At 35.0% G+C, this 21,106-nt stretch overlaps 1 protein-coding gene across 1 annotated transcript in view; it reads right to left on the bottom strand.

Moving 5' to 3' along the window:
* The window catches only part of LOC114324187 (amyloid-beta-like protein), a 314,926-nt gene that overhangs the window by 12,469 nt on the left and 281,351 nt on the right, over positions 1-21,106 (bottom strand). Inside the window, exons 3-5 of the mRNA XM_028271943.2 lie at positions 18,529-18,750; positions 6,917-7,299; positions 723-1,016 (exon numbers count right to left, since the gene is read on the bottom strand). Of these exons, the coding sequence (XP_028127744.1) occupies positions 723-1,016; positions 6,917-7,299; positions 18,529-18,750 (899 nt within the window). The remainder of the gene's footprint in view (positions 1-722; positions 1,017-6,916; positions 7,300-18,528; positions 18,751-21,106) is intronic.

The following is a 21,106-nucleotide window of genomic DNA, read 5'->3' as shown; positions in this document are numbered from 1 at the left end:
ACCGCGCAGTAACGAAAAATGTGTTACTGCGCATAATTATTCGTTATTACGATTCAAGAACGGTTTTGTATCTAGTTGGAACAAACCTTATGTATAGCTATCTATGTCGTTCAGAGCCACCTATGGTGACAATAATTTTGGATCACACGTTATTTATGTGAGTTCACATATTAGAAAAAACTGTAATTTGATGGCCGTCGCGTCGGTCGTGGAAATTTGAATTTGCTCTCCTGAAAAGTACCAAAAATGGACATATCTGCTTTTGGCAAACGACCACTGAATTATTAGCGTCTCTTTGCAAAGACAATAACGTCGACTTTGCAAAGTAACAAGACACTTACTCAACACACACACTACACATTACAGTAGGTACCTAATTGGAAAAAAATCCACTGTACCATGCTAATGGCCATTAGTTGTCGAGGAATAGGCTAAAAAAAATTATGTTTGTTTGAATTTTCTTCTAAGATTTTTAAACATTGGATTTTTGCTAAACATCCCTTAAGAAACGACTTTTTTTCAATAATTTTATTGTTTTCTTTTCCTCAAATGTAGTTTTCACCCTATCTTTCATAAAATGTGGTCCAAGATTGACAATTTCTGCAAATTGAAAGAAATACAAGGTGGGCGGTTAATTTTGCCGGTGAGTGTATATTTAGAATATTTCATTATCTTCAATCCTATGCAATATTGATTTCCTAATTAATGTATACTATACTTACATTTGGTGGTACATCATTCAAAGCTTGGGTATAACATGACATAGCTTCCTTCTTTCTTTGGTTGATATGAGCTAATACTCTTTGCTGATGCATGGCTGCCAATTGGTGCTTCTCAGCATCACCTTCTTCTTCGAGAGCTTGCACAGTCTGTTGGAACCTTTGAGTCATTCTCTGTTTGAATTCGTCAGCACCTCTTGGATCGGTCTGTCGCATATCTTGATATCGTTCTTCCAGATCTGACCAGTCCTTCATCACCCTGGTGACTTTTTCACGGTGGGTTTCTTCAAGTCGTTCCTACAAAATAAATAAAATGTAGATTCTGTTCAAGATGTCTTCGAATTTAAATAGATATTTTTGAAGTGAAAACTTCTTTAGGGACGTTGTGCCCTTTTTAGATGGGGAAAAAGTATTGAATTAGCGAAGTGAAAACTTCTTTAGAGACGTCGTGCTCTTTTTAGATGGAAAAAAGTATTAAATTAGCAACCGTCCTCGCGACCGTCATTGCTTCGACGAAATAAATTTTGAAATGAAAACTTCTTTAGAGACGTTGTGCACTTTTTAGATGGGGAAAAAGTATTGAATTAGCGACCTTCATCGTGACCGTCATTGTTTCGACGAACTAACTTTTGAAGTGAAAACTGCTTTAGGGACGTTTTGCACTTTTTCGATGGGGAAAAAGTATTAAATTAGCGACCGTCATTGCTTTAACGAAATAAATTTTTGAAGTGAAAACTTCTTTAGAGACGTGCTCTTTTTAGATGGAGAAAAAGTATTGAACTTGCGACCGACCTCGCGACCGTCATTGCTTCGACGAACTAATTTTTGAAGTGAAAACTGCTTTAGAGACGTTTTGCACTTTTTCGATGGGGAAAAAGTATTAAATTAGCGACCGTCATTGCTTAAACGAAATAAGTTTTTGAAGTGAAAACTTCTTTAGAGACGTCCTGCTCTTTTTAGATGAAAAAAAAAAGTATTGAATTAGCGACCATCGTAGAAACCATTCTACGATGGGTGAAAACATGCCTATAAGATGGGTCGGACATGTACTAAGATCAAATGGTGAAATAGCAGTTCCAAACGGTTCCATCTCCAGAACATTCTGGCGGAAGCACGATATATGTGGAATCGGTGGAGAAAGACGTGCGGTATGTGGAAGGTCACACAATAGCTAGAGGTGGCGAAGTCTGGAATGATCGAGAATAACGTTATTTTCTATTTAAGCGGATCGCGCTTTTATTTGAGTTTAGTTTAAGCTAGAGATTTGTAAAGAAAACTTGTATAAATAAATTAATAAAGTCGTATATAAATACGAACGCTCGTTTGAATGTTACAGTGGTGTCGGTGTGGAGTGTAAATAAATTAAAAGACTTTTGAACTTTATTCGTCGGGATAATTAAATTGTTCGGTATTCGAAAAAACTTTTAAGACATTTTGAAAAGTACGTGTGTGCCGACCAAAGATGTTACTAGAAGGACTTTCCGTAAAACAGCTCCGTGAACAATTAGAAGAGTACGAGTTAGATGCCACTGGGTCCAAGAAAGTCCTGAAAGCACGACTCGAGGAGGTCCTCAAGAAGAATGGAGATGACCCAAAAACGTTCCACTTCCAGTCAGCAGAACAAGCAATCTTATCGAAATTCGAAAGTGTTTCTCAAAAGATCGATGAAACTTCTAAAAAGAATAATGAGAAATTCGACGAGACTTCTCAAATAATTAAAGACGTTTCTCAAAAGATCGACGAAACTTCTATAAAGAACAACGACAAACTTGAAGAAGTTAGTAGAAAAAGCGACGAGAAATTCGAAAACGTTGCTAAAAAATTTGACGAGACTTCTCAAGTAATTAAAGAGGTTTGTAGACAGAACAACGAAAAACTTGAAGAAGTTTGTAGACAGAACAACGAGAAATTTGAAGAAGTTTCTGGAACATTCGATAAGATACAAAAAAGTGTAAACGACAATAAAGAAATACTAGAAGAGAAGATCAAACAACTAGAGACTATGGTAACCAACACGAAGTTCTACCCTCAGCTAATGCAGTAGTTTTAGAAGTAGGAGAGAAGATCAAAGAATTAGACAGCATGATAACCGATACAAAAGAAGGTCCGTATGAAGTTAAGAAGAAAATAAATGACGTAATATACAGAATTAAAAAGTTGCCAAACGGTAAACCAAAAGTGATTCACATAAATCGTCTTGCACCATATGCTGGCTCAAATGAAACAGAAGAAGCCCGAGTCCTCCAACAGGAGATGAAAGATGCATCACAGGCCAAGTTTTAATGTATGTCAAATTACGCAGAGAGAAAGAGTGCTAGATTCGGCGTGACAACAGAAGTTCAGCAAGATCTGTTTAGTGTTCCAGAAAACGTCTCTCTAGCCCACTGTGTTGCCCAAGACCTCGAGATGACTAAAGGAATTTCGTCCGTATTCAATAGGAAGTTCGGCCGCCTGGACGAGTTAAGAAATCAGCAGCCTAAAATTGGAAGAGTACTGGGATTGGAATATGGTCCTCGATCTTTGCTGTATATGGTGACCAGGGAGTCTTATACGGAGACGCCAAGCTACGAGAACATATGGCGTGCTTTAACTAATTTGAAGAAAATCGCGTGTAATTATGACATAAAAGATTTGGCTTTACCAAAAATAGGCCATGCAGTAGAAAATCTGGATTGGAAGATTGTGAGAAGCATGCTTGAAGTGATCTTCAGAGAAACTGGCGTACGAATTACTGTGTGTTGCATGAACCCGAAGATGTCGTACCCTTCAAAGACAGTAGACTGTTATTTCTTCTTAAAGGGTGTATGCAGAGCTGGAGGGTCGTGTAGATTCCGCCATCCTGGGCCTTCATCTAGAGTTGCTGATCGGGACGCTCAGATCTTAAGAGGGGAGCAATGTAGCAAAAGAATGAATCACCGACCGCAAGTAGCAGTTCCAAACGGTTCCACCTCCAGAACATTCTGACGGAAGCACGATATACGTGGAATCGGTGGAGAAAGACGTGCGGTATGTGGAAGGTCACACAATAGCTAGAGGTGGCGTAGTCTGGAATGATCGAGAATAACGTTATTTGCTATTTAACCGGAGCGCTCTTTTATTTGAGTTTAGTTTAAGCTAGAGATTTGTAAAGAAAATTTGTATAAATAAATTAATAAAGTCGTATATAAATACGAACGCTGGTTTGAATGTTACACTACTAAATATAAGCCTCTAGGAGAGAAGGCCGATTGCAGAAGGTCAGTTGGTCATCCAAGAGAAAATGGAAGGATGCTGTAACGAGTGATCTACTTAAGATGGGGATACAACAATTGGAGATTATTACACAAGACCGGCAAGAGTGAAGAGAAATATTAAATATTGATTAAAAAAAATATATCAAATCAAGCATTTATTAAGAACACATACAGTCGGAAAAATGAAAGAATACCCATGAACGAACATATAAAACACGCTGTACTTTCCTGTCACCGTGTCACACAAAAAATTGGCCAACGCAAGTACATGTAATAATTATTGTTACATGTACTTGCGCTGGGCAATTTTCTTTGTGACACGGTGACAGGAAAATACAGCGTGTTTTATATGTTCTTTCATGGGTATTCTTTCATTTTTCCGACTGTAGGTATACATGAAATGCCAATTATTGCCTTTATGACTTTATGTATAAGTATTTATCCAAATAGTTCAAGGGAATCTTATAAATTAAACGTAAGCAGGCTACTCCTTATCAATGCATCTAATTATAAAGTATTACATGTCATGCAATCACCGGTAATTGGACAGTTCTTAGTTATCTATATTCTAAGTGCAATATCTAATTAATCTACGTTTCTCCATGTTTGTAGATAGTTCTCGAAGTAATTTATTCATACGAAGATATCTTCAACTGAATATTCAGACATTCCCTTGTTAATTGCAATTGCTTTATGAGGAATTTGAACAAGTAGGTATGCTACACGTGCCCATCAAAATATTGGAAAGTAAAACTTTATATTCCGGTAAGAAGGATCATTTTAAAAGAAATTATTATCTTAAACATTTGGTTATTGTAATTTACACTCGATTCATTTAATACAATTACTTAGTAGAGTTTAAGTTTAGAGAGCTTAAGAAGACGACAGCAAAAATCTGTGCTGATTATAGAACCATCAGTTTGTTAAGCTATTTATTGAAATTTTTTCTAAAGGTAATATTTGGCCGTATACCTATATAATAAATGTTGGGAATACCTAAGGCGAGGCCCCATTAGTCAGTTGCGTTGCGACGTCGCAACGGAACAACGCATTGTATGCCACACCTGCCATCCAAGAACACCATTGTCCGTCGATCCGTTGAAACATCGCAACTGATCGACGCGACGCAGCGCAACGCACTGATGGGACCTCGTTCCAATGCGTTGTTCCGTTGCGACAACGCAACGCAGCGCAACGCATTAATGGGGCCACGTCCCGATGCGTTGTTCCGTTGCGACGTCGTAACGCAACGCAGCGCAACGGAAAAATGGGGCCTCGCTCTGTCACATAGTTTGGTTTTCGTAACGGGTTTGGAACGAGAGAAGCATTGTTTGGGATGAACGTATTTGCTCAAAGATGTCGTAATATACCTGTAGATACTGTTGTTTTATTGACATCCAAAAGAAATTTGATTGTGTTAGGCACTCTATATGGAGTTTTTAAAACTTTTATGCCTCTTAGTACTTTTTTGATAAGCCAGTGTTTTTCTAGATATTTTGAATATTTGTCGAATCCACCACATATTTGTATATGGTTAAATATGATTATAGGGACCTGTTAATAATCTGAAAATTTCTTTATAATTTACATTTTTACGTATATTTTGAAATATATCTAAAAAGAAGCCACATCTCGATAAATTGTCGCTTATCAATAGTAATACCACTAGTGATTCAATTTTCGCGATAAGTCTGTCGATTTACTTCTAAACGAAACTGCGTTGCTTGAAAACACCACGAGTCCGTAGGACGAGTGGTGTTTTCTTTAAGCAACTCAGTTGAGTTTAGAAATAAAAGACAGACTTATAAGATAAATTAAATCACGAGTGGTATTTTATTAGACTATTTCACGAACAAAGTGATAGGTCAAAAATTCAGTAGAATGAGAGGAAGGAATTTAATAATAATATTTTTCTTGTACCAATTTTGCAGTAGTGTTCCATATGGTTTTAATAACACTTTCCTTGTAATCACTACCATCAATTTTTCGCATGTTGAAGGCCCAGTCTTTTAGAATGAATGCTAGTCTTTCGTTGTTATTTTCTGCATCTAATTTGTAGTTGCGATCCACACAGAATATCATAAATTGTGTCCATATATAAGATTTAGATTTTCTTGTGTTACTCGGTATATTTTCTTCAATGTTTTGGTTTATAACTTCGTTTGAAGTACCACCGAAACGACTCATTTTGACGTATACAGCTACAATAATTTTTTTGGCAAACGTCAAACTTTGCCTTGCGATCGGTATCCATGGTTACGTCGTTGAAAACACGAAGCTGATAGACCAATCAGAATTGAAAGACAGTTGGTGTTTTCGCGATAACACAAGCTGTCTTTGGTTTGTGATTGGTCAGATTATGTGAAAATTTTAAGATGAGTGAAATAGTCGAAAAAATACTGAGAGACAAAAAAGTTTTAAATACTAATGGTACCACAATAATAGTATAATTGGAACGAATACAGACATTTGAGGGTTTAAAGGAACAAAACCTCCATAAAAATTGTATGTAAACATATTAAAAAAGAAGCCGCATCTCGATAAAAACTGGCTTATCGAAAAAATACTAAGAGGCAAAAAAGTTTTTAAAACATTGTGTTTAACTAACAGTACCACAATAATAACTTAAATGGAACTACACAAAAGTTTGGGCGGGTTTAAGGGAACAAACCCCCATAAAATTTTTATGGGATGTACAATTTTCACTGTTATTTTTTTTAACATGTTCCTGCCATAAGAATGCCACATGTCCATTTTCAATAAAACATCCCTAATATTTTTCGATATTTTGAATAAAAACGATTTTAATTTTGTAAATATAAAGGGCTGTAACATTTTTTATATGTGCATTTGAACTAAGGTAAGTTAGATTCAATCGAACTATTTTTGGTCCCAGAATATGTGATTTATTTATGACCTGCATTTTTGTTACACCCTGTATAAACTAAGCCAAAGTAGCCCTACCTGTGCTTGTTTGTAGCTTTCATGTTCATTCCTGGGATCAAAATGAGTAAAGTATGGATCAGGAGTAGCAATAGTAGTAGTTCTCTCAGTGGTGGTAGTACTTGGAGTAGTCGAAGGTACTGTAGATTTATACCCAGCGGTAGTACTGGAAGGAGTAGTATCCCAATCAATGTCTTCATCATAAATATCATCGTCGTCATCATCATCTTCGTCATCAATGGTTGGATCATCAGACAATTCAGTTTCGTCAGCAAGGTCTTCGAGATCGTCTTTATCGATTTCCTCTTCAGACTCTTCATCGTCATCATCATCTACGGTATCAAATGCCTCTTGTTCCTTCTTCAAAATTGTCAGATCCACAGGCTTCTTTGGTTTTAGATTATCTAAAATTAAAATGATTCATTAGTAAAATAAGACATTGAATCAAATCAAACCTCAAAAAGTGTTTTGAAAAATAATGAAAATTTAATGTAAGATATACAATATGTCCCGCTAAGTTGAAACCATTTTTATTATTAATTTTACGAAAAAAAAGTATTTTTAATAAAATGCTATGCTAAAAACTTTACACACTAAAGACACATCAGTCCGACAAAATATTTTCGTAGTCAAACGAACGACTGCTATCTATTCAACCGCCGAGTAAAATTAATCCGACATACACCCTTATCTGTATATTCACTGATCCATCAAATATCTGTCAAATCCTCTTGGATTTTGTTTAGTTCAAAACCAACCTTCTTTTATGCAATGACTAAATAAGGGATTCTGTGGTAAATAAAAATGTTATATGCATAATTCGCACATTTATATGCATCTCTTGGAATAAAGTAAACGATATGACATGATTTTACAATTTTCATTAAATATAGTCTCTGAAAATAAGGGATAAAACTAAAAAACCAGGATTGTACGCTCCCAGTGTATTTTTAAGTAGAGCGACTCGTAAATGGAACAGACCCACATAAAATATATAACTTCTCCTGAAATTGCTCTATCTTTATGTCTAAGCTCACCAGACTATTTTATTGCTTCAATAAAATTCACTTATTTTGACGAGCCAAAGAACGACAACCCCAGCAATTGAAAACATAAAAGGACAAGCGAAAGACGGGGCCTCAGATGGTCCGTTGTTCCTTGATAATATGTAGCTCCTATTAGAGTGACAAATATTTGAGTTTCGGTATGTTCTCTTTGAGTTGTAACTGTTCAGCGGATATTGCGGTCGCTGTAGATATTTTGTCTTTGACTTTTTTCGTTCAAAATTGTTCTGTTAAAGTCAACTTAACAAAATAAAAAGGAACTTCCTGAAATACTGTTTAAAGAAAAAAGAATGAAAGAAGAAAAAATGCTAAAAAGGCATATAAAATTTTATGATCTGAGAGGTATCTTAGACAGTTTTACGTAGGTATTTGAGGCAATCTGAAAAATTTTCAGGTAACCCTTCGATGATAACATATATGTACAAAAATGCCGGTCTGGCTGGATGACAGTGGTCATTTTCCCCAAAAATGCCCCCCAAAGTTAAAGAAGGGTAAAAATTGTGATTAAAAAAATATCTTTGAGGTGACTTAAAGGTAAATTTAAATATTCAAATATAAAGAAAATAAACAATCGAGGCGATTTGTGAGGGATTTTAACTCTGCAAAATGCTTGCATGGGCGCCCCAAGATTATTTTCAGGGGTGCATCTGAACTTCAGTGGATTGTATCTGAATCTATACATACTATTAACCAGTATAAAATATACAACTATATTTACATGTATAGCTATGTACTTTCTTTCCGGACAGGGAAGTGAACTTGCTGTTTTGAGAGGGTATTTTTTGATATTAAAAATATATATTCTAAAAAAGACATGATTTTTGGTGAGATTTTCTGCCTGCCAAGTTATCAAAATATTATGCGTATATGTGAATGAAGAGCGCTGTAAGCTGCAGTGTGAGAAAGAGTGTATATCAACAGCTGTTTGCGTCCTCGATCGCATGGATTCCATTCGATAGAGCAAAATCACGTGACCTGACGATAACCTTTTAAGTAAAATTCCCAGATGGTTTGTTTTATTTTATAGTATTGTAGAGACAAGTATAAGATAGAAGCTTGACTCGGTGGAAAAGGTATTTGTTTTTGCTCCAGAGTGTGCATCAAATACTTAATTGCAACATTATTTTTGCATCCAAAAAGCCAATGATTAATATCATCAGCATAACCATTTCAATTACAAAGTTCTGATTCGGATAGTTTTAGTCTATACGCTCTGAGCTTCGCTGGTGGCGCTCCTAGCAGATTACTAATTCAACTTTCACCGGTAATTTTTAAATTTATTATTTAATTGTTATCGCTTAATATTTACAACGCAAAAAAGTAATTAAATTGTAATCGATTTTTTTAGGATTTTGCTAATCATTTTGACGTTCTATTGATAAAATATGAATTTCTTACTTCGGATACTTTCACAATTATCGTATAGATGGCGCTAAGATTAATTTATAATTACATATTACGGAACAGTAAAAAAACTTAAATCCAGTATTTAAAACGTAAGTATATTTAAGGTAAAAATATATACCACAGCTTTGACCAACTAATATTTTTTATAATTAATGTTTTTAATTTTAATTTTAAATTACTCACTTTGACATTTATGTCAAATTTCCGGTAAAGGTTTACAGACTTGTCACTACTGGCGCTCGCGAATTTGTAAATATCCCCTCTACGTACGAGCTCACAGCGTATACACGCTCTGAGCTTCGCTGGTGGCGTTCCTAGCGGATTACTAATTCAACTTTCACCGGTAATTTTTAAATTTATTATTTAATTGTTATCGCTTAATATTTACAACGCAAAAAATTAATTAAATTGTAATCGATTTTTTAAAGATTTTGCTAATCATTTTGACATTTTATTGATAAAATATGAATTTCTTACTTCGGATACTTTCACAGTTATCGTGTAGATGGCGCTAAGATTAATAGAATAATTTATAATTAAATATTACGGAACAGTAAAAAAACTTAAATTCAGTATTTAAAACGTAAGTATATTTAAGGTAAAAATATATACCACAGCTTTGACCAACTAATATTTTTTATAATTAATGTTTTTAATTTTAATTTTAAATTAATCACTTTGACATTTATGTCAAATTTCCGGTAAAGGTTTACAGACTTGTCACTACTGGCGCTCGCGAATTTGTAAATATCCCCTCTACGTACGAGCTCACAGCGTATAGGTATATACAGTGTCATGATTAGAGACGTCTATAAGTATGAAATTTATTTTTATATTTATTGGGGTAACTTCTGAGGTCAAGAGGCTCAGTAGATAAGTCAGGATTGTTGCTTCTATTGCAGAAAACATAGCCATAATCGGCAATATCACAATTTTGTTTTCGACTGCACTAAATATACACTTGAAACATTGGAACTAATGACGGAATTAAATAATATAAAATTTCCTCTTCCAGTAAATATTTCAGCACTCCTTGCTTCATTTGATAAAAGAGTCTATGACATATTAGTTCATTTTGTGATTAGGACGAAAGTAGACATTTGATTTTCTTACGTTACTTATAGTCTGTGGCAAATAGACTTTGTCTGATGCCAAACACACACACACACACACACACACACACACACACACACACACACACACACACACACACACACACACACACACACACACACAATTTTGTTTTAGACTTTTCTTGCGTGTAGCTGTTAGATCACTTCTATCTAGACAAGTTATTTTTGATCCATTTAAGATTTCCTCTTTAGGAAAAATAGGCCTTGATGTTACCGGAAATACCAAGGTATCCCTCTATCCTAACGAAAGTTACAGAAGTATATTCTTTTAGCAGTTTTAGTAGGTTTTCTAAAATTTTAGCGAGAAGACTATTTTTATATAAATGATTACGTGAGTCTACAAAACTTGGCTCAAAATATGACTACTGCACTCTTTACGAATTCTTGTTGCCTCTGCCAGTTTGTTCACATTTTCCGGTGTAACTGTATTGGTGGGTCATCCAGTATAGCTTAATAATGTGAGAGATCCATAATAATGTGAGAGATCGAAAATCGTTTTAGTCTATATGCGTCATTTTTCCAAATACTTCAAATTTATGTATCTATCAAAAATACACTGATAGTCGCATCGCGCTAAAATTTGACATGTATGCCTAAAAAAGGTTAGACTTTCTAGAAACGACACTTATTTATTGTGATTGAACTAATATCGGCAAAGGGGGTTAGTTGTCAGACCGCCTAGTTTGTTGTTATAAAATTCTTCTACATATTTAATCAAGATTTGAAAATTTTCACTACTTCCCACATGATATTTCCTTCTTTTTCTGATATTATTAAGAATACCTTTATTTTCAATAGCGCGTTGCATTCCATTAAATAATTTTTATTGTATTTTCTTGTATGTTTTGTGTCTGGGTTTATATATTTTACTGGTACATTTGCAAGCTTTCTTCTTGTTTAAATTCATATATAAATTATCTTACCAATAATGCACAACTCAATATATACAGCACGTTTGGAACTCTATAACAGTTAATAAAACAATTTTGGCATTTTTGAGATGTGTAAAATTATAAATTTGATGGATCGATAGCTTTATAAATATAAACGCCTTTGATACCCAAAATCGGGATTAACGCGCCATAAAATCTAGTGTTCCTCAATAAATAACCCATTTAAGATTGATACGATGTATTTGGAGCGAGAAACGCATCCACCCTAATGACGTAAATCAATCAAAACTCAAAGTAATCATGTATTCCGAGCCAGCGAATTCGTGTTTCAATAGGCAGATGTATTTATAGAGAGACCGCAATCATTTGTAAATCGGGAACGATTCCCGGTTAGTGATTTACACACAGTTGCTACTAAAATGTCTTTAGTAATGATTTGTGTATGGTGGCTAATTGTTTCAGGTGAGATATATTGCGATTTGGATGGATTAGTTGTCACAGGTGTACAGTATTTTAACCATAGGTACCATTTGGCAGTATATATGTGAATAGTGAACCAGAAAAAACCCAAAATAAATATACAAGTTTATGCTTCATCTGCGGACAAACCAGAGAGCAATATTGAAACTTTCTATGAAAGTTTATCAAGGATACAAAGGTTGGGGAAGAAAAAGTAGAAGAATGCAGAGGAGGATACGGTTTGGGAGCCAGATACAGGGACAAGCTTATTGAATTTCCAAATTTCCAAAACAACAATTTTGTTAAAGCTAATATATTGTTTAAACTGCCAAAGAGAATATAATACACGTACAAGTCATCAGCAGATCAAGAGAAGAGAAATGTAAAAAATCAAGAGACTATCTAAAGTAAATAAAACACAACTAAATGAAGTATCTAAAGAATTAATGTTAAAGAATAAACTCTGCAAAATACTGAAACGGATACAAAATGAATATTAATAAAGAAACTGATAAAAGTCAAAAAGAACTTCTGACACCAACCAGGTACAAAAACAAATAATGGACGACGGAGGACATTTTAGATTTAATGAAACAACCGCCAACATAAAAATTAAGATAATCAGATGTAGAAAAAGGTGGATAAACAAATAAAATACAAAATTAAGCAATCCAAACAATAATGTTTAAAAGAACAATGCGCAGAAATAGAAGAATACCAGAAAAGATATGAGAGTTTTAACACGCACACACAAAATTAACTAATTAACTCACAATAGAAAAAGAAAACCGGGAGTATCGAAAAATGCAAATGGGAAACTGGTGTTGAATACTAACGAAAAGTTAAAGAGATGGACATAATACGTAAAAATAACTCCCTGTGAATCCTGTGAACTACAGACTTGAAGCCTGTGAACTTTTCAATGTAATGAACAATAATTTCAAGAATATACTTGAAATAGCAAGGGAACTAAAAATAAGTGAAGACCAAAATGGTTTCAGGTCCGGGAGATCCTGTGTTGATAATCTCTTAATTAAACAATATATCGTAGGAAAACGACACTTTACAGATTTAAAAAAGGCGTCTGATATAATAGTATCAAGGTTATAATTATATTAGAAAACTTTACACGAACTTGAAGTTTAAAACAACAACAAGACCTACATCCGTGTTAATAATAAGTTATGTTTCCAACTAAAGGGTTAAAACAAGGATATAGCCTACACCCTCTATTATCTAATCTTTATTTAGAAAGAGTTTTATATCTGTGAAGAAGCAGCTGTGCCGGTGGGGATACCAGTGCGCGACAGCTACTTAAACAGCATTTACTTCGTATATGGCCAAGCCATGATTAGATTAGAATAGAAGCTACATATGCCAGAGCATATAATATAAAGAAAGGGACTGAACATAAGTTTGAAAAAAAAAATAGAATAAAAAGATGAAGTTTTCGATCCTAATAGCATTATTAATAATATTTAGAAAATATTAAAATATTACTAAAAGATTTTTAAATCGAAAACTTATTGGTCCATTTCCTTGGTAACACCTCCAAGGCTTCTAACATTTGCAAGCCAAATGGATGCTGAAGCGAAGAAGACAAGAGGGAATTCAAAAAACTTACAATTCACGACCCCGTCTGTTCAGCTGGTAAATTCCAACAGAAAATGGACCTAGTTACTCGAAGGAGTAAAGACCAATATAAAAATAAAATAAAAACAACTGCATTGCAACTGAATTGAAAATAAAATTTTTATTTTATTTTTATATTGGTCTTTACTCCTTCGAGTAACTAGGTCCATTTTCTGTTGGAATTTACCAGCTGAACAGACGGGGTCGTGAATTGTAAGTTTTTTGAATTCCCTCTTGTCTTCTTCGCTTCAGCATCCATTTGGCTTGCAAATTTTAGAAGCCTTGGAGGTGTTACCAAGGAAATGGACCAATAAGTTTTCGATTTAAAAATCTTTTAGTAATATTTTAATATTTTCTAAATATTATTAATAATGCTATTAGGATCGAAAACTTCATCTTTTAATTGCCAGATGACGCTAGTCACCTAATATTTTCACTTCAGTTGGAATGGGTGGGAAAACCTCTCAGTACGGATCAATTGGGATATGGAGAACAAGTCTACGTTCTTTCCGATGAGGCTCCAATAAGAGCCGAAAATCGCGATTCAAGGGACTGGACTGCGCTCCGTATTCTAATTGAAAAGTAAGATTGTTTTGCCTTCGCATTGCAACTGAATTGAAAATAAAATTTTTATTTTATTTTTAAAAATAGAATATTTATTTAGTGTTCAACTTTGACGATAATTTTCAGGTTGTGTTTGACAATGACGTGGAATGATATACAGGTAAAGGTAAAATGGTTTAAACATCTAGCAGAAATTTTAACAACATATGTGCGAGGAAAAAACGAAATTAAATACGAAATCGAATAAGATAAGGAAAGAAAGTAAATGAAAGTAAATTCGGTATGATGGGGATGACATATAACAAAGAAAACAAAGATTGGGATTGGAAGAGCATCCCAGGACTCTGTAGTAACGTCTGGAATTGAAGTGTGAACTTTAAAAACTCAAGAAAGGAGAAAGTTAGACGTAGTAGACCTGCACTATCTTCGACAGAGCTAGAATATTAAGGCGCGACCTTAAGTGGTTTGGGCATCTAGAAAGTTGATAACCTAGTAGAGTATTTAAATGGAATCCGCAAGGAAAACGCAAAAGAGAGGACAAGATTGTTCTAGAGTGGAAATATCAGGCATTAGGGCTCAGGAATTTGGAGAAAGAGACCGCTCAAGACAGGCAAAATGCTGGCCCAAAATGGTTAGCTGTTTAGTTCCCCTAATATATAGGGTGTCCCAAAAGTAGTGGAACGGTCGAATATTTCGCGAACTAAACATCGGATCGAAAAACTGAAAAATACGTCTTCAATAATTTTCAAAAATCTATCCAATGACACCAAACACCAACCCCCACTACTCCCCCTGGAGGTGGGGTGGGGGGTAACTTTAAAATCTCAAATAGAAACCTCTAGTTTTTCTTGCAGATTTGAATTCGTTACGTAAAATTAAGCAACTTTTATTCAAGACATTTTTTCGAACTGTGGATAGATGGCGCTATAATTGAGAAAAACGATTTATCCTGATACCATAGGTAAATTATAGAAACGGTCTAATATCTCGAGAAATACACTTCCAAATGAGAAACCAAAAAACAGGATTTTAATATTTTTCGAAAATCTATCGATAAACACCAAAAATGACCCTCCAACCCACCCCCTGGAGACGGGGTGGGGGGTATATTTAAAATATTAAATAGCAACCCCCACTTTTTATTGCAGATTCGAATTCGTCATGAAAAATTAAGCAACATTTATTCGAAACATTTTTTAAAATTGCTGATAGATGGCGCTAATAAATCGTTTTTTTCCAATTAAAGCGCTATCTATCAACAATTCTAAAAAATATTTCGAATAAATGTTGCTTAATTTTTCATGACGAATCCGAATCTGTAATAAAAAGTGGGGGTTGCTATTTAAGATTTTAAAGTTACCCCCCACCCCACCTCCAGGGGGTGGGTTGGAGGGTCATGTTTAGTGTTATTCGATAGCTTTTCGAAAAGTATTAAAAACCTTTTTTTTGGTTTCTCATTTGGAAGTGTATTTGTCGAGATATTAGACCGTTTCTATAATTTACCTATGGTATCCGGATAAATCGTTTTTCTCAAATATAGCGCCATCTATCCAAAGTTCGAAAAAATGTCTTGAATAAATGTTGCTTACTTTTACGTAACGAATCCAAATATGCAAGAAAAACTAGGGGTTTCCATTTGAGATTTTAAAGTTACCCTCCATCCCACCTCCAGGGGGTGTAGTGGGGGTTGGTGTTTGATGTCATTGGATAGATTTTTGAAAATGATTGAACACGTATTTTTCTGTTTTTCGATCCGATGTTTAGTTCGCGAAATATTCGACCGTTCCACTACTTTTGGGACACCCTGTATATGAAAAGTACTCCCTTCTATTCTGATAAAAAAATTTCGGTTTAACTTCTGTATAGATTATATTGCAATTGACCAAGCCTATTAGATTTGATGTTTTTTTTTAATTACTTAGTAGAAAAATTTTTTAAACATTGGTCTATTATTTCATCATAATATGATTCAGTCAATTTGTACTCTACGAGCTCTCTAGTGGGAAAGTTTTGGGGTAGTTCTGATTTCTTTCATTCTATATCGATTTTTGGCTGCTGAATCCGAATATGAGGTTTGCGGACAAAATTTCTTGCCGGAACATTGAAAAAATCGCGAGCAAATCATCAAATACAAACATCACTATTTACTTTTTTTTCAGACAAACCGTTCGGTCTAAAGTGCAAGTTGAAAATTCAGCTTATGCAATTTTTAACGCTCTCGGTAAAACCAACTTTTTACATTCCAAAACTTTACGTTTTTATTAGAATGCTGTCATTTGATAAATTTCTCTTAGTTTTCTGTACAAATAACAAATGTTAGTTCATAATATGAATATGGTATGTCTCTTCTCACAGCTTCCATGAATCCAATCCATCCCAAAATACCGAGAATGTCACTGCTTTTCCCTTAGAGCCACAGAAGATCAGGCACAGATAAAGTCACAGTTTCAGTTGGTGTGAACATTTCCTTCGGATCTTGATTTCTGATAAACCTTGAGGTTTTATCCTTTCATAATGTATTAGTTGAACAGTTCTCTGACTTCCATAAACCTCAGGTGCGGTGCGGGTTTAGTTTTTAGCCGAGGAATGGATTGGTTAGGAGCTATTGCATGTTTTGGTGCAATACAAGAAATGCCACCCATGACGTAAAGAGTGTGGTATCCGTCGATTGTATGTACGTTATCCCTTTCTGTCCCAACGCTGCAAATATATGTTTTTGAAAAAGTGGGTCTGTATTCCCAGCCGCCGTATCCTATACGTTCAAGGTGTTATGGTCTCAATTTACCAAAGCCCAAAAATATGCGTTGCTTATAAAATTTTAGACTTATTGGTGTCCCAATGCCGTAGAAGTATGTCCGAAAATGTTACATTATTGTTCCCAAAGCCTCAAAATATTGGCACCTAAGACAGGTCATGCGGACCCATTGCCGTATATATGTATTTGGTCACATATTTTAGATATATGCTATATTGTAGCACTGGTGGCAACGCTCATAGGTAGCTGCTAGAAGGTGAAGCGTTTGTAGCCACAGAAAAGACCAGAAAAAAAAGAAGCGAGTCGAGATACATGTGTGCAAGATGCGGAGTCGGCCTTTGCGTAGCGTCATGTTTTGAGGAGTACGACAAAAAAGAAAACTTTTAATGTTAATTTACATTACATTATTTTTTTTTAGTTACATTTTTTCAAGTTGCTCTCTGATGAGTACTTTTGAAAAGAAAACGTTTAAGTTGGTTAAAAAAAACATGTTTTGGTCATTTATTTGTTTATTTATATGCGACGTATATATAAGGCAATGGGACTCTAAGCATGAAAAACCTTTGGGATTGAGGAACCAACATGCAAATTAAGGCCTGGCATAGACAGGGTTAAAATCAGCGTTTTCGTACACCTGTTGTGTAAAGCACGGTTGGTCAATTTTCTGCGGATCGCCTGCGATTGCTGACACTTCCAGATAAGCAACGCGCTTGCTTAAAGTCTTTTAGCGGCAGTAAGGCCCAGATAGTTGGGTTGGCCGTTTCTCTACAAAAAGTATGACTCAAGAAAATAGGTTGATGTAGTTTCTTCTTTGTGGTTTTGTTCATCCTATACAGAAGCTCTTCGCCTGGAAGTGTCAGCATTCGCAGGCGATCCGCAGAAAATTGACCTGCCGTGTTTTACACAGCAGGTATACGATAACGCTGATTTTAACGTACATACAATCGACAAATACCACACTTTTCATGTGGCATTTCTTGTATTGCACCAAAACATGCAGTAGCTCCTAAGCAATCCATTCCTCGGATAAAAAAAACTGGGGCCTGAGGTTTATGGAAGTCAGGGAGCTGTTCAACTAATTCATTTTAAAGGACAAAACCTCAAGGTTTATCAGACATCAAGATATCAGATCCGAAGGAAATGTTCACACCAACTGAAACTGTGACTCCATCTTTGCCTAATCTTCTGTGGCTCTAAAGGAAAAGCAGAGACATTCCCGGCCTCTTAGGACGGAATGGACTCATGGAAGCTATCAGAAGAGACATACCATACCTATGAACTAACATTTATTATTTGTACAGAAAACTAGGAGAAATTTATCAAATGACAGCATTCTAATAAAAAATAAAGTTTTGGAATGTAAAAAGTGGGTTTTGCCGAGACCGTTACAAATTGGCAATTTTTAACTTGTACTTTAGACTGAACGGTTCGTCTGAACAAAAAAGTAAATAGTTATATTTGTAGATAATTTTAAGTACTTTAATTTCTGTTAACAGACCATTTACTAAAAGTTAATAGTTTTCGAGATTTGAGCAAAAAAGCGGAAAAAGCTGAAATTTTTCGCTTCACCTCATATACAATACCTCAGCAGCCCAAAATCCATATACAATGAAAGAAATCAGAACTACCCCCAAAACTTTCCTAGTCAAAACACAATTTTATTGAATCAATATTACTTTCTTATAAAATAAGTTCATTATATAAAAGACTTTTATTATGTACACACCTTTAAAATGCTTTGGGCAACAGACAAACTCAACACCACTGAATAACGAGATACCACATGGTAGGAGCATGGCGAACGATCTTAGCTGAAGTCCTTTCTCTTGACAGGCATTTCCAGCTGTGGAGTTCCAGCGCCCGAACGTCCAACAGTTACTTTGATTATGGATATGGTCAAACATGCAGTTTTCAGGTACTAGAAGAGCGTCTGATTGGAATGGACCTTCTGAAATGTTAATAAAAAATATTCATTAGTATTCTTTTATCGACAAAATATTTTAATCATTAAATTATGAAAGCAGAACATTATCGTACTCTCCCAAATTCTGCAGTTTTCTGCCTGAACTTGTTTAAAACAATGATCAACGTTTGTTGAAGATACGTATTGAATACTCCCAAACACAACTACACTAAGGTTTTAATATATTTATTTCAATCTATTTTATTAAATTTTATAGAATAACTCCGTACAACTTTAATTTCTGTAAAAATTTCCTAAGGAAGTACTTTATTCCGCTAATATCATCTAAGAAAACAAATCGCAGTAGAAACGAATCCTTCTAGTTCGAGCATCAACTTAAAGTTAAGTAACGGTATCATTTTTTTTTTTTAATATTTCTCTATGAAAAGGCATATATTTTTAATAGATATTATTTCAATTATGAACACTATTCAAGATGTAAATGAGTATCGCGTGAGATGATTCTATCGAACCATGATTTGTTTATGGCCATCAGAGTAGATGGCACTTTGTAGCTATCCACTTGAAGCGGGGAATGGCAAGAGACATTTTTCCACACTTTTGGTCCATTCTGTATATAATATAACACACATTTATTATAAAAAGTGTCAAAGTTCGTGCGTTTAATTCCAGGACAGCCGAAAAACTTTGAAGCATCTGATTAGTTTATTTAATAATACCAATCTTAGATAAATTGACCACTCTTTTAAGATAGATCAATAATTCCTCGAATCAAATCTGCTTTTTTAATGTGTGTTTTAAACACTAAAGGCCAATGTCTGATCACAAGGGAACAAAACTTCGAGGACACTGGCTTGTTGCTATTAGTTTCTCGAAATCGAGTTAAACCACAATCTAGCTGGAACTACAATAGCACAAAACATATCTCGTGGTTTTTATTAATTTCGTTCTAAAGAAAGGTAAAATAGATTCTAATTCACTACTTCTAGTATCATAAAATTAATGATCCATTTATATTCAACGTTTTAAAAGCATATTATCCATTTTTGTTTTCGATGCTTTAAACAATAAGTAGGTTGATTTTTTTTAATAAACAAACTAAATGGATTTTAGTGAGACGAGCCCAGAATAAAAGCTCTATCAGTGACAACCTCCTACAAGCAAGAGGAATTCGTTATCAAGTCCACGCCCAGCTCCCGACTAAAACGCTGAGAGTCGTTCGCTGGTACGATTGAGTGCTTACTCTATCTACCTTCTATTAAGTCCTATATCGACCCCATATCTCCTTTTTCTGAGTAAGCATCCCATGTGTTACAATGTTTTGTCTATGGCCATCTGAGTACATGGCACTTGTGTAGCTATTCACTTTAAGTGGAAAATAGCAGGAGGCATTCTTCGAACGGCTGGGTGTGAGTTTGTATCAGACCGAGCACCTGACGATGCAAGGATATGCTGAAACAAAGGTGTAAGACTCTATTGATACCGAAAAGGTATCTTTTTATAAATGCTTGAAAGGCAAGCATTTATAAAAATGAAGACACTGCTTACAAACAAGGACCTTCAGTTACCTCTCAGATTGAGGGCTCTAAGATGCTACATATTTTCTATATTGCTATATGGAATGGAAGCTTGGACTTTGAAGAGACAACACATAAGAAGAATAGAAGCGTTCGAAATGTGGTGTTACAGAAGAATATTGAAAATTCAGTGGGTTCAAAGGATTACCAATGTTGAAGTGCTACGACGTTTAAATAAGGAGTTAGAAATTATGAAGAGTAAAAAACTAGAAAACTGGAATATTTGGGTCACATTACCAGAGGAGAAAAATACGAGTTGCTCAGAATTATTATGCAAGGAAGGATCCAAGGAAGAAGAAGCATAGGAAGAAGACTCATCCCCTGGCTGAGGAACCTTAGAGAATGGTTTAACTGTAGTTCATTACAACTGTTCAGAGTAGCAGCAAACAAAGTGACCATAGCCATTATGATATCCAACCTCCGATAGGAGAGGGAACTTTAAGAAGAAGAATTGATACCGATTCATAAACAGAAGGTTTAATAAATTGTGTTCTTGCGCCATATATTTTGCTTTAAATGCACCTAGCCAACAGCAAAGCTTTTCTGAAATCTTAAAATTGTTGCTAATTTCGACAGCTCAAATAGCCCAGTAAATGAACGGGAAATTCGGCGATAGCGTCTAATTTTCAGGGGCAACTCCGAATTGCATGAAAATTTGGATGTAGGTTCTACTTACCCTCCACTTCAAAGTCGAAATTGTGCCGTTGGTTGCTTTTACTTCGGGGTTGACAGTCACCCCTTCTCGGGGGTGAAAAAACATACGTTCAAGATAAGACCCGAAATGGATAGATTGACTGATTTTA

The sequence above is a fragment of the Diabrotica virgifera genome, chromosome 5, assembly GCF_917563875.1.
Source record: "Diabrotica virgifera virgifera chromosome 5, PGI_DIABVI_V3a".
Taxonomy (NCBI): Eukaryota; Metazoa; Arthropoda; class Insecta; order Coleoptera; family Chrysomelidae; genus Diabrotica; species Diabrotica virgifera.
Note: the sequence above shows the minus strand (reverse complement) of the source record. Positions and strands in the feature narration are given on the sequence as shown.